This window comes from Lynx rufus, unplaced genomic scaffold (genome assembly GCF_022079265.1).
Source record: "Lynx rufus isolate CCGP_SWC_20201006 ecotype Redwood Valley unplaced genomic scaffold, mLynRuf1.p SCAF_9, whole genome shotgun sequence".
Classification (NCBI taxonomy): domain Eukaryota; kingdom Metazoa; phylum Chordata; class Mammalia; order Carnivora; family Felidae; genus Lynx; species Lynx rufus.
The window spans coordinates 57,142,536-57,157,979 of NW_025814897.1; the positions used below are offsets into that span (position 1 = coordinate 57,142,536).

At 51.4% G+C, this 15,444-nt stretch overlaps 1 protein-coding gene across 1 annotated transcript in view; it reads right to left on the bottom strand.

Annotated features, from left to right (window-relative positions):
- The window catches only part of SLCO2B1 (solute carrier organic anion transporter family member 2B1), a 32,560-nt gene extending 17,316 nt beyond the window's left edge, over nt 1-15,244 (bottom strand). Inside the window, exons 1-6 of the mRNA XM_047071977.1 lie at nt 15,122-15,244; nt 13,891-14,028; nt 12,261-12,423; nt 9,242-9,481; nt 8,910-9,008; nt 6,651-6,841 (exon numbers count right to left, since the gene is read on the bottom strand). Coding sequence (XP_046927933.1) covers nt 6,651-6,841; nt 8,910-9,008; nt 9,242-9,481; nt 12,261-12,423; nt 13,891-14,028; nt 15,122-15,229 — 939 coding nt within the window. The 5' untranslated portion in view covers nt 15,230-15,244. The remainder of the gene's footprint in view (nt 1-6,650; nt 6,842-8,909; nt 9,009-9,241; nt 9,482-12,260; nt 12,424-13,890; nt 14,029-15,121) is intronic.
- Between the last annotated feature and the right edge of the window lie 200 nt (nt 15,245-15,444).

Consider the following 15,444-nt stretch of genomic DNA (forward strand, 5'->3'; position numbering starts at 1 on the left):
CATCACAGGTGGCCACGGCAAGCGGCCACAGGGAATGGGGTTATCTGCTAGACTTCCTACCTGCTGCGGGAGGGAGGTCGTGTTTCTAGCAGAGTGCCTAGAGATCTGAGCTTCACAGAAGATTGTGACATGCTTCGGGCTTTCTCGTATTGAGATCCGTGCAACAGGCCATGCCTCTCTTTTCCCTTTGACTACCAGAAAGCTCAGAACCAAATAAGTGGTTCAGTTATAACAATTGACTTCATCTTTGTGGTCCATGCTCCTATGTTTCTCTCTCTCATTCTGACAAACTTTTGCTGCTGTTTCTATTTTCCCGCTTCTTGGTCTCGGCTGAGTGATTCAGCCCAGGTCCTGCAATGCTCTTCCTGGGTCTGAATCCCAGCTCCACCATTCACTAGCCATGTGGTCGGGTTATTTAATCTTTCTGTAACTCGGCACCTCAGGTGTTAAATGGGGGTAATAGCTGCATCTACTTCATGGGTGGATTACAAGGATTAAATGAGATAATACATACCAAGGGCTTAGAACAATGCATGGTACAGAGTAGGCAATAGATGTCAGCCTAATTCCCCACTCTTTTATTAGCACTGTACGTGAATTTGGTGTGAGCTGTAAGAAGAATATTAGGAAAAAAAAGATAATTTTTCCATTATTTTTCAAAACTCTAAAGAGCTGGCTGGAGCAGAGAAAGATACTAAGAACAAGCATTCCTGGTTGTCAGGCATTGAACAACCCACTTCACACTTTGTTTCATTCTTACAAAACCCCCAAGATGTGAACGTTGTGATTATACCCATTTTATGGATTTCAGAATTGTAAGTGCAGAGGCAGGATTCATACCCAGGCTGGTTTGGTACAGACACCATATGTCTAACTCCTGTTGCTGGCCTCCCGCTAGGCCGGCACTCAGACACCTCAGGCACCAAGGAAACTCTTGGGCCAGATCAGCTTCCAGTCAGCTCTCTTCTTTAGCCTCAGTCTCCTCGGCAGTCAAACGGAGGTACTGGACTAGATCGGTGTTTTGAAAACTGAGTTTTTAGCAGCAAAACCCTTTCCCCAATTGAAACCTCACTCCAGGGGCGCCTGGGTGGCGCAGTCGGTTAAGCGTCCGACTTCAGCCAGGTCACGATCTCGCGGTCTGTGAGTTCGAGCCCCGCGTCGGGCTCTGGGCTGATGGCTCAGAGCCTGGAGCCTGTTTCCGGTTCTGTGTCTCCCTCTCTCTCTGCCCCTCCCCCGTTCATGCTCTGTCTCTCTCTGTCCCAAAAATAAATAAACGTTGAAAAAAAAAATTAAAAAAAAAAAAAAAAAGAAACCTCACTCCAAAGACTTGTATAAAAACACATAAAAGTAGAATCTGTCTGATTGAAGTGTGTGTGTGTGTGTGTGTGTGTGTGCGCGCGCGCGCGCGTGCATGTGCACGTGTGTGTTCAGGGAGGTGGAAGGCCCTTAGTTCTACTGCGGACACCTCTCTTCAATCTCCATATGGTGGCACCCTTGGGGTTCTCCCTATGGTGGCACCTTTGGGGTTCTGTTGAAACCACTCAAGCAGGTCACCCCAAAGTGCCTTCCAGCCCCAGTGTTTGAGGAAGCTCTGATCTACACCAGGCCATGAAGGGGGGAGGACTCACTTTAGCCCTTTGGGGCCAAGACCTGGCCTTATATAGACTGGTGCAAGGTGGGGTGGTACTGGTCCAGCTCTGGGAACAACCTTGACCCTCTCTGGGCCTGAATCCCTCCATCTGTAAGATAGAGTGGGGGTTGAACTGGATGATCACACAAGACCTTCTACTTTAGAGAGTTGAGGAGGGTGGGGGTAGTCACAAGGCCTGGGTTGCTAGGGACATGAGCCAGCCTAGGTTGCTGGCAGTTACTGCAAGGGAGAGGTACCAGGCATAAGAGAGACACAAGTCACCTTGGACCTCACAGGGGCTGTAAAAGGAGCACGAAGTCCAAAGGGAACAGAAGCCTCCTAGCTGGCCGTAAGTCCTAGGCTTTAAGGGCCATTGCCACTGCCCACTCCTGTCCCCATCCTTGACCATTCTCCCAAAGAAGCACATCAGGTTAACAATTGGGAGGAAACAGATTTCACAGACTCCTAGACTCATAGGCCCAAATTGTAACCATGTAGAAATATGAATTTTTGGAGTCACAGACCATATGAGGCATAGAATCTTAGAATAATAGAACACAAGTACTTGAGAATCTTTACTAGAAATACAAAATTTAGAACTTTATAATATTAGAATCCCAGACTCTGAGAGACAGCCTAGAATGACAGACATGGAGACTCCTGGGAAATTGGAACCAAGAGAAGGTGACAGAAGCCAGCGGTGCTCAGAGGCTGGGCAGGGACAGGGGATCTCGAAGGATGAGGCCTTTGTCAGCCCCTTGCCTAGACCCAAGGGTAGGCACTAAGAGGGACCTGAGGGTGTGGAGGGCAAAGGAGTGTTGCTGATTGAATGGGGTCCTAATGGGACCGGATGACCTGCTGGGGAGCCCCTGAGAGGCCATTTCTACTCCACAGGCTCTGGAGAGCCATCTGCCAGGAGTCCTGGGGCTTGACTTAGAGACTGTCTGGTTATAGACAGGGTGACTGTGGCTTGCAGAAAGGTAAGACCTGCCCTGGTTCACTTTGAGAAGGATGTCTGGTAGCCACCAGGAGGCCACAGACACATGGGCAGAATCAAAGGCAGGAAAGCAGAGCTTTTGCCCCTTCACGTCCGTGTAGCCTCCCCCACCTACCATCTTATAGTCTTCTCTGTGGAGACTGTTCATGCTCCCCTCCCTGTAGGCAGAGAACTCTAAGCACCGACCCTGGAGAAACCTGAGCTGTCAGTCCGTCTGTCTGAGTCTGGCCTTCCTTCATTACCTGAGAGCTTCTTGGGGCAGAGGCTGTGGACGGCACCCTTTTCTCCCACAGGGAAAGGGCTCATGTACTGCTCCAGAGATAGGGAGCCATTTAGAGAAGACGTCCTTGAATCTGGTAAACCCTTGTCCAATCTTCTGCCCGTTTTAGAGGTAAGGAGACTGAGGTCAGAGACCTTCACCGGGTGACACAACCCTTATATTACATACCATCACACCACCTTTAAAAACTGCATTTACTATAGGAGGGTATTTAGGGGACCCCTGAGCCTGGGAGAAGATGCTTGAAGGGATGTGAGAAATAGCCTCCCTTCACTTTTCCCCCTGCCTGTTCCCGCTCTCTACAGAAGCTACACTTCCCATGTCTGCGGGCCTGGACTTTCTGGCTGCCAGTTCTGCCTAATTGGGCCCTTCCTCTTCGTCCATCTACCTCCTCTTCAGTGGCCTGAGTGGGCTGGGCCAGTCTGAGTAACTGCGAGCGGAGCTGGCCAAGGCAGCTTCAAGGAGGCGGGGGAACAATTCCTCCCACATCAATATTTATTGCCTGAGAGCTGCTGGAAGCAGATCATCATGTTCTCAGCCTTCGGTTCTTTTTTAAGAACCTCTCACCCCCTTCCTTCCTCACTCCCCATCCCCAATGTGCTGACAGAATGAATCCAGACAGCCAGACAGGTTCACAGCCGGGGAGCCAGGGTTTCAAAGCATCACAGAGATGCAGCTCTTAAAACCCAAATCCCTGCATCACAGCAGCTTCAACTCCAAAAACTGTGCCTTCTTAGACTTCGAGGCACACAGAATATTGCTCCAGGAATCCAACCTCAGTGTCTTCCATGACAGAACAGAATGGGGAAGTGACTGGCTCAAGGTCACACAACTGACACATGCCTCACCCTTGCTTCTCCCACAGATGCCACCCCATGGCTCAAGTGGTTGTTCTCTGCTCAGATTCAAGGCCCAACTTGGAGACTGCCCATAACCAAAAACCCAGGTTCTTCTCTTTCTCTATGACTACCCGTACTTCTAAGAACTCACCTCCAAGTTCTAGGAATCCTTACCTCGTTCAAATTCTGGCCTGAGCTAGGCAGAACCAGTAAGTGCCATTTGTGATTTCAAGCTGTCTTCTTCCCGTGATACTGGTCCCTCTGCAGGGCCTGCCTTCTCCTGCCTCCAAGCCCAGCATCAGCCCAGCCCTGCACTATCCTGGATGCCCCATAGCAAAGCAGCATCGGGGCCCAAGCAGTCTCCCTCCTGGGAGGCTCCTGGACTCCTCCCTTTGGCCTGCCTCACTGCCAATGCACCGGTTCCCACCTGGACCGCAGCCATGGCTGCTGCATCAGTCTCCCCACCCCCAGCCACGTCCACACACTTCCTCTGTCCCTTTCTCAGCTTAGAACCTAGTGATAGAGCCACGGGACCCCTGTTTACCCTCCTTGCAGGGCTGCCTGCTGCTCTCGAAGCTGGCAGGCAAGGCCTTTCCTGTTCTGGCCCCTATTGGCTGTTCTAATATCAATTCTCGTTGGTGTCCCATGTATATACCCTCTGCTCCAGTGGTGGTGGTGCTGATGGGGGCAGAGGGAGATGGGTCATGAGGGCCATAGAACAGCCAAGTTTGGGGTCAGACAGACTTGGGCTTAAATTCTAGCCTTTCTAGAGCCTTTTCAGCCCTCTCTCCAAGGCCCAAACTTTCTTGCTCACATCACAGCAAGCATATTCAAATGCACCAACCTGCCTCATGAAATAGAATTATTCTTGTTGCAAAATATGCAACAGTCTTTTTTACAAATCATCTCTTTGAAATTAGAACTACTTAGCAACAAATAATTTGTGATTGTGATTTCTCCACAATTACTAATAAGAAATATATAAACATAAATAAGCAAATATATATGTGTGGTGTGTGTGTATATATATATATATATATGTATATATATATATACTTGACACAGAGCTCCTAAAACTCTTGTAAATAAGAGTGCTTAGGAGAATCTTCTAATACTTAGTCATTGACACCAATTCCTGACATGGAGCCCTAAGATCTGTATAATTTCCTAAGTGCTGGGAGCATCTATCACCAAGCTCCTAAATCCCTTGGAATTTCCTGGATGAGAGGAACATCTTTTGTTCTAATGAGATGACTCTCAGTGGGCTCCTGGATGGGAAGTGGTCACCAGAAAGGCCAAACCACGATTATAAGCTTAGAACTTTCAGGCCCTCCACCCCCACCCCCAATTCTTCAGGGAGGGGAGAGGGGCTGGTAATGGAGTTAAAGACAATCGTGTCTATATGGAGAAAGTCCCCACAAAATCCTAATAGTATGGGGTTTGAAGTTGGTGAACACATCCACGTGCCAGGAGTGTGGTACACCCCAACTCCACTAGGGACAGAAGCTCCTGCATTGGGGACCCTCCCAGACCCTGCCCTATGTAATCTCATCTGGCTGTTCAGCAATGCCCTTTATCATATCCCTTGTTACATAATTAGCTGGTAAATGTAAGTCCTTTCCTGAGTTCTGTGAGCTGTTAGTCTAGAAAATCATGGAATCCAAGAAGGGGGCTGTGGGAACCTGATTTGCAGCCAAGTAGGACAGAAGTTGTGGGTAACCAGGGGGTGAGCCTATTGTCTGCAAATGAAGTGGGACTTCAACTGTGAGTCTGAGCCCTAACCTGTGGGATCAGATGCTACCTCCAGGTAGACAGTGTCAGGGTTGAGTGGGACACCTTGTGGGTATCGCCGAGAATTGATCGGCATGAAGAACTCCACACATTTGGTCACAGAAACGTTGTGTGTGTAAGAACTTGGGAAACAAGAAAATCAAATGTACAGATTTTCAGAATGTCATGAAATGTGTGTGAGTATTAAAGAAAACCTGATCAAGCTGACATTACTTGTATATTGAACTTTTATGAAACGTTTCTATTTTGTCATTTTCTTTTGTACTTTGGAGCCAATGTGTTGTTTTTAGGGCCTCGTGTGTTGGTGAGTCTGTGGAAAACAGGGAGGCCCCCGGACCAGTCATCTGATGTGCGCAGTGGGTCTCTTCTGAGGAAAGACCACCTGCCCCACAGCCGAGCAGGGGTTTCAGTGAGATGTCCTCCAGCACCTCATGGCTTGTTACTTATCTATGAATCTCTGTCCCCACTAGGCCATACCTATTTTAAGGGTAGAGGCCATGTGCTGAGCTCCAGTGTCGGCCTGACATCTGGCCTAGAGGAGGCACTCAATGTGTGTTTGTCCCCTCACTGCTTCTGAAAAGGCCAGATTCATTTCAACAGCTGAACTCTGACCTACTGTGTCCACACCTAGAATGCCCTTCTCTAGGCTCCCACTATCCTTCAAAGTCCAGCTCAATTTCCACCCCTTCAGAGAAGTCTTCTCAGACCCTCCCACCCATTCTCCCCTCCCCCTAGCTCTCAATATTGCTCCGGCACAGCACGGTTAGAACTCACAAAAACCATGAAGTGATGAGCAAAGAGGTGGAAAGTGTAGTGTTTAGAGACAGGGCATGGGATCAGAGAGGCTGGGGTTCTCGTCCCAGTGATGCCCTCAGTGGCCTTGTGGCCTTGGGAAGGTCATTTCCTCCTCTGGCCCCTAATCTCCTCAGCTGTGGAAGGGGCCAGACATACTCATTGCGAGGGGCTGTAGGCAGATGCTGTGGAGCCTGGACAGGAATGGATTTGCAAGTTGTGAAGTGCAGTGCCGGGGAGGGATGAAGTTTAAGGTTACAAAGGAGAACAAGTGGGTGGGGCTGGAGCCTGGACTAGGGTGGGGATGTGGAGGGGGCTTACTTTGCTGACAGGTGAGTCTGAGACCGTCAAGACCTTTCGCCAAAAGCGAATTTCATGCTTCTCCTTGGGCATCTCCCTGGGGAAGAAGAAGTAGGGGACGGCAGCCAGGGCCACCGCACCAGCGGAGATGAGGAAGCCCAGCCACCAGGCACCCACCCATCGGGGGTCCTTTGAGGTCAGGCTGATACCACCTGAAAGAGAAGACCATAGTGATGTTAGGATCAGGATCCCACCATCGTGGGACTGGCTTCTGAGACGTGAGGTGACTTGGACCAAGAGTCAGGGGCCCTGGGCTTCAGTGGTGGCTTTGCCAGTTACATCGCATCTGACCTTGACCCTTTTGGACCTCAGCTTTTTCAACTACCCAGGCATTGGGTGTAGTGGTCGATGTTATGGACTTTGGAAATGGACCGTTGAGTCTGAATTCCCATTACTAACATAACGTTGGGCAAATTACTTAACGTCTTTGTGCCTCAGTGTCTTCCTCTGTAAAATACAGACAGTAGTGGTACCTATATCACAGGTGATGAATCACAGAAACTGACTCATGTAAAGCATTTAGAATAGTGCCAGCACACAGTATGTGCTGTATAGGAGTTTGCTCATCTTCCTCATCTTACTGTTACTGTTATGATTTATTATTATTATTATTATTATTATTAAGTTATGGTCAGGGCTACTCCTGTGCTTCTCAGCACAAGATTCTCATCAAAATCACCAGAGTGCTTGTCAAAAATACCCAAGACCAACTTAAAACTACCACGGGGTGGGGTGGGAAGGTGACCCGGGAGTCTTACCTTTAACAAGTTCCCCAGGTGTAATCAGGACTAGACTATTCCAGATGTGCCTCCTGGCTGGAACGCCCACATCCCCCATCCAAGCCCAGACCTCAAGGCTGAGTCAGATACCTCCTCCTTCAATTGCTATAGCATCCGCAAACACTTTAAAAAGACACAGATGCATAATGACACCAACCCCATGAGCGGGGCTGGTTCCCAGGTGATTGGTCCTGAGCTTACCTGGCCAGGGGCCAGAGTACACAACTGGCACTCAGCAAGTGTATCTGTAAAGCTGGGAATGAAGTTGGTTTTTGCACTAAATCCCTCCTCCACCTATTATTTCCCCTGCTTCTGTGCCAGCCTGGCGAGCGTCAGCACACGTATCTCCCTGACTCCTCCGCTTCTCACACACCCAGCTGCGCCTGCAGCAGACACGCCGCGCCCACCCCTGAAATCCCCCATAGAGAAAGTGTAGGGAGGTCAGTCCACAGGAACACCACATCTGCCTGTGAAGGTGCCACATCTGCCAGGATGATGTCAACAGAGCCAGAAAACACACACCGCCCTTCCCCAGCACTGGGACGTGTCTGGGAAACCTAAGGACAATAACCAGAGCTCACGCTTGGCTCCTGGGCCCAGCTTTCTAGAAGAGAGGAAGGTGGGGCAGGGCTATTCCTAGCGAGACCTGTTCAGAGCTGCCCAGACCTGTCCTGGAGGCACCCTTGTGCAAAAACCAGAGAACAAGAAGCAGCATCTGCGTGTCCATCCATTCATACGTGTGTGACCTTGAGCTTTCTAGAGCTTGCTGAAAATCTCCAGGTGAGGGATGGGACTTCTGAGTAGCAGGAGGTAGAAGGCATAGGTTGGGGCTTAGAGCTGCTTAGATGTGACAATCAGGCAGCTGAGATGCTGCAATAGTAACCTGTTCTAGAAGGAATCTTCCATTCCCTGTAGGGTGCCAGAGCACAGGGACCCCTACCACTGCCCTCTCCTGGCGCCTTCAGGCCAAGCTTCCATCCTACTCCTTGGCCCACCCCAGCTACTACCTGGAGTAGTGACTGAGGTTCCCTAAATGGTGCCCTCAGCACAGGTTCCCAGACCCTTAAGTGGTCAGAACTAGAAGGGTCCTTAGAGGTCAACCCAGTAAGTTTCCATCTGAGGTAGGCCCAAGGTAACTGAGTCCTGCTCCAGAACTTCTCTCCTGCGTGCTTCTCCATTCCCCTGTCTGATGGCGCTTTACAGCTTATCTTCAGCTTTCATTGGATTCTGATTGCAGCTCTGGGAGGTGGACAGGACAGAGAGTATCTCAAAGATGAAGAAGCTGAGGCTCAGAGAGGTTAAGAGGCATGTCCAAGGTCAGTGGGGTTGCTGGGATTTGAACCTGAGTCCCCTGGCTCATTGTCTCCTATTAGACCAGCAATCCATAAGCTAGCTAGCATCTGTGTGCCCCCAGGGACAACTGTGCGCTCCTGAGGCTCACCTTCTGGCATCCGGTCGATGTCTACATAAAGGCGCAGCATGAGACCGCCCAGCCCATAGGCCATGCCTGGCCCCATCATGGTTACTGCAAACAGGATCCCTGCAACACAAAGGCTGGGTTAGTCTCCTCTGGCCCTGGCTTCCCTCAGCAGATCAGTGCCCACCCAGTCTCTAATAGGCAAGAGCAGTTGGTTAGGCCCAGGAAACTCTGGGTCTTCTCTGGACCTTTACTGGTCACATGGAGCAGAGGTCAGGGACTCATGCCCAGCCCCTATCTGGGCCTCTCATCCCCCTTCCTCTGAGCCTGGCCCTCCCTCAGACCCCGGTTCTCACCAAGGTAGAGGGGCGAATTGCTGTTGTGGGCAAAATCATCGATGTAGGAGATGCCGAAGGGCTGAATGGGCACACCGCCCACGCCGAGCAGGGTCTGTGCCGTGAACATTATCCCCACCACAGCCAAATGTTGGGTCTCCGTGTAGCTTGAGCAGCTGCTGTTGGAGGGAGCTGGGGTTGGGTCTGGGACCAAGGTTTCGGACTGGCACAGAAAAGCCTCAAAATCCTGTGGCATGTCCACTAAGAGATGATAAACAAATATTATGGCAATAGCTAAGACTTACAGAGCATGCACCAGATGCAAGGTAGCATTTTAAGTGATGTGTGTATAAATCATTTGACTCCCTCCCCCAACAAACCTAGAGGATGGTTGCCCTCATTACTCCCATTGTACAGATGAGGAAACTGATGCTCAGGCAGCAACTGGCAAAGGCAGAGCTGAGATTGGAACCCAGGAAGCTCAACTTAGAGTCTATGTCCTAAAACAACCCTATGCCACCTTTTTGAGCAGAGGTATATAGAAATACCATGGCGACCATGGCTCTTGGGTAGGGAGGAGCTGTCAAAGGAAGTAGAATTTGAACAAGGCCAAGAAGAACAAACAAGATTTTCCAGAAAGAGAAGGTGGAAGGGGTGTTCCAGGGAGAGGTCACAGCATATGCAAACCCAGGGGCTTGAGAAATTCAGCATGGCTGGCTCACAGAGGGTGAGGGGCAAAGCCAGGGCTGAGGGCAGGGCTGGGCAGGGGAGGGATGCTGGGCCTGGACTGTGGAGGGCTCTAGTGCCCTTGGCCTTCATTTTGGGTGGGCTCAGTGTCAGCTCAGGACACAGATGCAGAGTTCAGTAAAGGGGAATTTCTTAATTTAGTACCAGACAGTTGTTCCCTGTAGCTCACCAATATTTGGTGAGCAAACTTAAAGAGACCCTCATGCTATTATTGTCCCAAATGTGGGTGTAGAAGTGGCTTTGTCTCTGTGGCAGGCCCAGCCCTCTATAGAAGACAGGACTCTGAGAAAAAGCCACGTGAACCAGGGTCAAGGACCCTGACCTTCAACCAAGGTTACCTGGGTAGAAGACTGGGAGACTTTGACAAGAGGCCCTCAGCCCATCTGGGCCTCAGTTTCCTCATCTGTCAAAAGAGTCTCCTAGAATGGAAATTCTACAGAAACTCAGAAGCACAATAATTCAGTGGCACAGGGACTCTAGGGCCAAGCTACCTGGACATGTCATGGCTCCACTAGCTGTGGGCCTTCGGGAAATCCCTGTCTCTGAACATTGGTTTCCTTACCTGTAAAACGGGCTACTGAGAGAATACCTGCTATAAGGCTGTAAATGTTAAGAGTGGTGAGTGGTGCCCACACACAGCACCTACTAGCCATTAAATGTGATGATTGTCATAGAGCCCTGTCTTCTTTGGCCACCCCTAGTAACCTTAGTGCCTATCAGGGGCCTGGCACATAAGTATTAACAATAAATTAATTAATGTTGGGTGAAGAATGAGTGAATGAAATAGCCTGGAATACCAGAGCAGGATGGGGGCTCGGAGGTCACTGAGCCTAGTCTCTCATCGAAGACTGAGGCTCAGGCAGGAGAAGGCTTTACTCAGGGTTTCACAGGGCTCCTGTGGCAGAGGGGTGTTGTATGGCAGGGAGGATGAAGAAGAACGTGTATGACTCTGTACAGAAAAAGCTCTGTGAAAGTGGAAATTCTGGACACAGAAATTTTTTTTTTCAGCCTTCCAATTAAGCCTCTTGACCGCTTTCCACTCAGGCCTAGATAACAGCTCTGAGCTCTTCATGCACACTATCTACTTCTCTACTTCCCTTGCCATTGCCCTTGTGGTTCCTTCCACTCGAAATGCCCTCCTACCCCCACACTACAGTCCACTCAGGGCTCTAGTGGCTCTCTCTGGCTGACTTCCAAGGAGTTGGACTCTTTCCTAGGGCTGGTGCTACAGAGTGGGAGCCCCAGGATGTGAGCTGATGAGAAGGCAGGGGAGGGAGGGAGGGAGGAAGGATGCTCTTTGAGACACTCCTCCCCTGGAAGCCTTCCATGATGCTAGGCTGGGGCATGGGCTCCTTCAGTCCCTGTGCTTCCCTTCTCACACAAGGGACACACTGTAGGGTTTTTCTTTGCCCGTCTCCTGTCCCAGACTGGGAGCCCCCTGGAGGCAATACTGAGTCCCCTGAGAGGGCCTGACACAAAGTCTGCAGCACGAAGGGTTTCTTGGGTGGACCACTGGATGGATGGATGGATGGATGGATGATGGATAGATGGATAGATGGAAGGGTGGATAGATGGGTGGGTAGTTAGATGGGTGAATGCATCGAAGGGTAGATAGATGGGTGAATGGATTGATAGGTAGATAGATGGGTGAATGGATCAATGGGTAGAGGGGTGAAGGGATCGATGGGTAAATACATGGGTGGATGGGAGAGAGAAGGAATAAAGCTCAGGCTTCTTAGGTTGTTCTCCAAGGGACGGGCATCTATCTGTCCAATAGGCCCTCAACAAAATCTCACTGGGGTAAACAGGGGCTTCACTACTCCTCTCTAAAATTCTTTCATTTTTTAATTTGTTCATTCACTCATTCATTCTTTCATTAACATCTTGGCTTCTTGTGAGGACTAAATAAATGCATGAATACACCTAAATACTCAGAACAGTGTCTGGTACACCATAAGTGGTATGTGACACCGTTATTACTATTTCACAATCCTTTCCCGAGGACTTACTATGTGCCAGGCCCTGACGGAGGCTGTGTTGTAATTCACCCCACCTCAAAAATACAGTGACATATAAGCAGGCCCTCACTAAGAGAGGATCAGAGGGTTTCAGCCCTCCGCCCCAAGACAACCCCACTCTCCAGGACTTCCAGAAGGACCCACCCGGACTGGGACTGAGGGAGTGGAGAGGAACAGAAAATGCCCGTTCTGACCAACGGGCCTGGGGATGGGCCCTGGTGCATGGTAATGCGGCTCCTCACGTACGTCTCCAGCCCAGCCCTTCCTGGTCTTACCGGGGCTGGCACGGTCGTAGCGGTATGGCTCCGAGATGAAGTGTGGGAGACTCATGAGCAGGCCTGCCAGGGCCACAAGGACAGCCCCATAGCCGATCAGTCGGGGCCGGTGGACTCGGCTGCCAAAGTAGCTCACAAACACAATCAGGGCTGTGTTCCCCACCTGCCGAGGGATGAGGGGACCCATTCGAATGGAGCAGAGCTGCCACAGGCCAGCACCACCCTCACTTCTGTCACCAATCTGGGGTTCCCATCCGAATAAAGGACTAGCTGGCTGAATGGGAATCATCTGGGCCCCTCTTATGCAGATTCTGGGTCCCCCTAGGAGGGTCCCCACTGTCCCATTAGGGGAGAGAAATGAGGGCAGAGTGGACAAGGCTAGCAGTTCAATTTCATTCTGGAAAATGGGTTGGACCCCATGTTAGAACACGGAAGAGGGGGGACAGTTAAGGAAAGGGTTGTTAAGTTTCTGGGATATCACAATTGAGGCAAACAAATAAAATCTAAAGCCAGAGGACTAAGAATTTCTTGGAATTTCAAGCCTTAGAATAAAAAACTTAGGATGTGGGCACTGGAGGGGACTTGAGAGCTTGCAGCGATGGGGCAGGCTCTACGACCAGAAGCTGAAATGTGCTGCCCATTGCTCACACTTGCCCTGAGCCCCAGGCTCCTCGCTGCTGGGGGGGGGGGGGGGGGTGAGGCAGTATCTGCAAGAGAGTTGGTAGGTGGACCAAGTCTGAGAAGGTAGCCACTCTCCATTTTATAGACAGGACACTGAGGCTCTGGGGGGTTGGGGGGGGTGGGGTGAGTGGTGGAGTGGCTTCCCTAAGGTCCCAGAGCTAGGTAGTGACCTTTCCTTCCCACCTCTGACATCTGGAGGTGGGGTCTGAGAGATATCTGAGGGTGCCGTGTAGTCGGCAGGCCTTGGGCTGAATGTGACACATCACCCCAGGGGGAGACAACTGCACAGAAATCTGCTGTGGGGAGGGGAGAAAGGGTACTGTGGACAGTGGCCCTTCTCTGAGGTGGAAAACATCTGGTGGAAGGGGGGGGCTGGGGCACAGCTGGACCCTGATCTCTAAATCCCCCCAAAGTAGCTTGTCCCCTCCTCATCGCTTGGCTGTCGGCCCCAGACTTGTGGATCTCTGGGCAACTCTGAGGAGACACTCATCCCATGGTATGGCTCCCTTCCCCCACCACCCACTGGTCCACAGTTCTGCCTTTGATCTAATTTAAATCTCTCCCTCTACTATTGAAGTGACTTCCTCTGAGTCCTTCCTGGGACAGGCAACAGCCAGGTCCCTGGAACGGTAAAGGAACCAAAGGGAGAGTGGGTGGACACGGGAATTCTGACTAGCTCTAAAATACCCCATACCCCCCCGTTAGAGTGCCCCCGAGGGCAGGACTGCCAGTGCTCTGACGTTACAGGGAGGCAGAGGTCAGTTTCTCTACCGGAACATGAGGATGGAGCTGGCTGAGGAGAAAATCTTAGGGGAGGAAGCTGTAATGGGGTCGCCTGTGGGCACCAGGAGGGGAAGGGCCTATGTCAGAGTGGTGAGAGAGGAGGATGAGGAGGCCAGGTGAGAGTCGCCCGCAACGCCCACCCCTATGACTGCTCCAGGGCCAGTACCTCATTGAAGGCAGCCAGCAGCCCTGAGGTCTGACTGGAGAGGCCGAAGCGCTTCTCCACTGTGGAGATGGAGCTCTTGAGGTAGCCGGAGATCATGAGCTGTGCCAGCTGCAGCAGGCTGTGGCACAGGACGAAGAACTGCCGGAGGGGCCAAGGCGGTGGCAGCCGGCGGGGCAGCAGGGAGACAGGTGGGGATGCAGTTAGAGAGGGTGGTGGTTGGGAGACAGAGACGGAGTTGGGGGAAGGGAGGAGCAAGGAATAAAGATGGGGAAATAGAGTCAGAGGAGATAGACACACAGGAGAGAGAGAGAGTAAGGGCGGGAGGGCCAAGAACAAGAGGGGCGAGAGAAAGAGAGAGAGAGTTATTGGAGTAGCCCATGGCTTCTCACACAGGCCTAAAAACTACACAAGCTGTCCTGGGTGCACCTCAGACCCACATGACTGAGAGTAGGGTCTTTGTGGGGCCAAGAATGATGGGAGTCACTCTGACCCTCAGAGCCCACCTGGGCTAGACTGGACCGTCCTCCCTATTCCACCACCCTGTCGCCTTTCTCCGGGAAGTTCTCCCGGATCCTTCCCTGCTCACTCCACCCGGTTCTCCCCTTAGAGCTCCTCTGGGAGACCATGTGCACACACCGAATCCCCAAACTGCCCACCCCACCCAACTCCACCCTAAACGTCTGGCCTCCCTCCTGGTGAACTGGCAGTATTCCCAGGAGAAGGAAAACTTGCTTCAAAGAAGGGTGTTTATTCCAGAGCTTAAAAACAGTCTCTCTGTTCCTGAGTCTTGGTTTCCTCTTGCACACAGCAAGGACAACATCCTTGCCACTCAGGGTGACTGTGAGGACTAAACAAGACGTCACTCGGCACAGGCCCCGGCACCCAGGGGTCACTTGCATTTTTAGGGCTGCCCTTGGTGGAGCCAGAGCTCCCCGATATTCATACAGATAGAGTCTCTGGGGTCCTTCTCTTTCCTTGCAGGGACATGGGGAGGCAAGGAGACTGGTGCCCCACTGCCTCTGGGGCAGCCCTTGTTCCTTCTCAGGAAGGAGGGAACACATGCCCAAAACTAAGCTAAATGCTTTGGTAGATTGTCCCTTTGATTCTCACAGCTACCCATTCTACAGACGAGGAAACTGAGACTCAGAGAAAAGCAGCAGCGTGCTTGGAGTTACACGGCCTTCTCTGCCAGGTCCGGACACCCCTGCTCCCGGCAGGCCTTGAGAGATACCTTGATGCTATAGAACACACTTCGCTGCAAGTCCTGAGAGTTTGGGCTGGCCTTGCCTTGAGGTATGTCTTCTGTGCTCATCATGGCCTTGGTGTCCTTGTCTGACATCCGGGGCTCCTCACCCACTGGACCTGTGGGACAGACATCCAGGAGGTGAGGGTAGAGATGGAATCCCAGAGGATGTCCCTGACTCAGGTCGCCCAAGGTATTCCAGGCGTTGGTGAGAATCTGAGAGTCTGAGCACCTTCAGCCTCCCTGAGTCCCAGTGATGGGAGGGCCCTTCCTAAGAGGGTATGTGCCCCACGTGCCCATGCTGGCCAGAT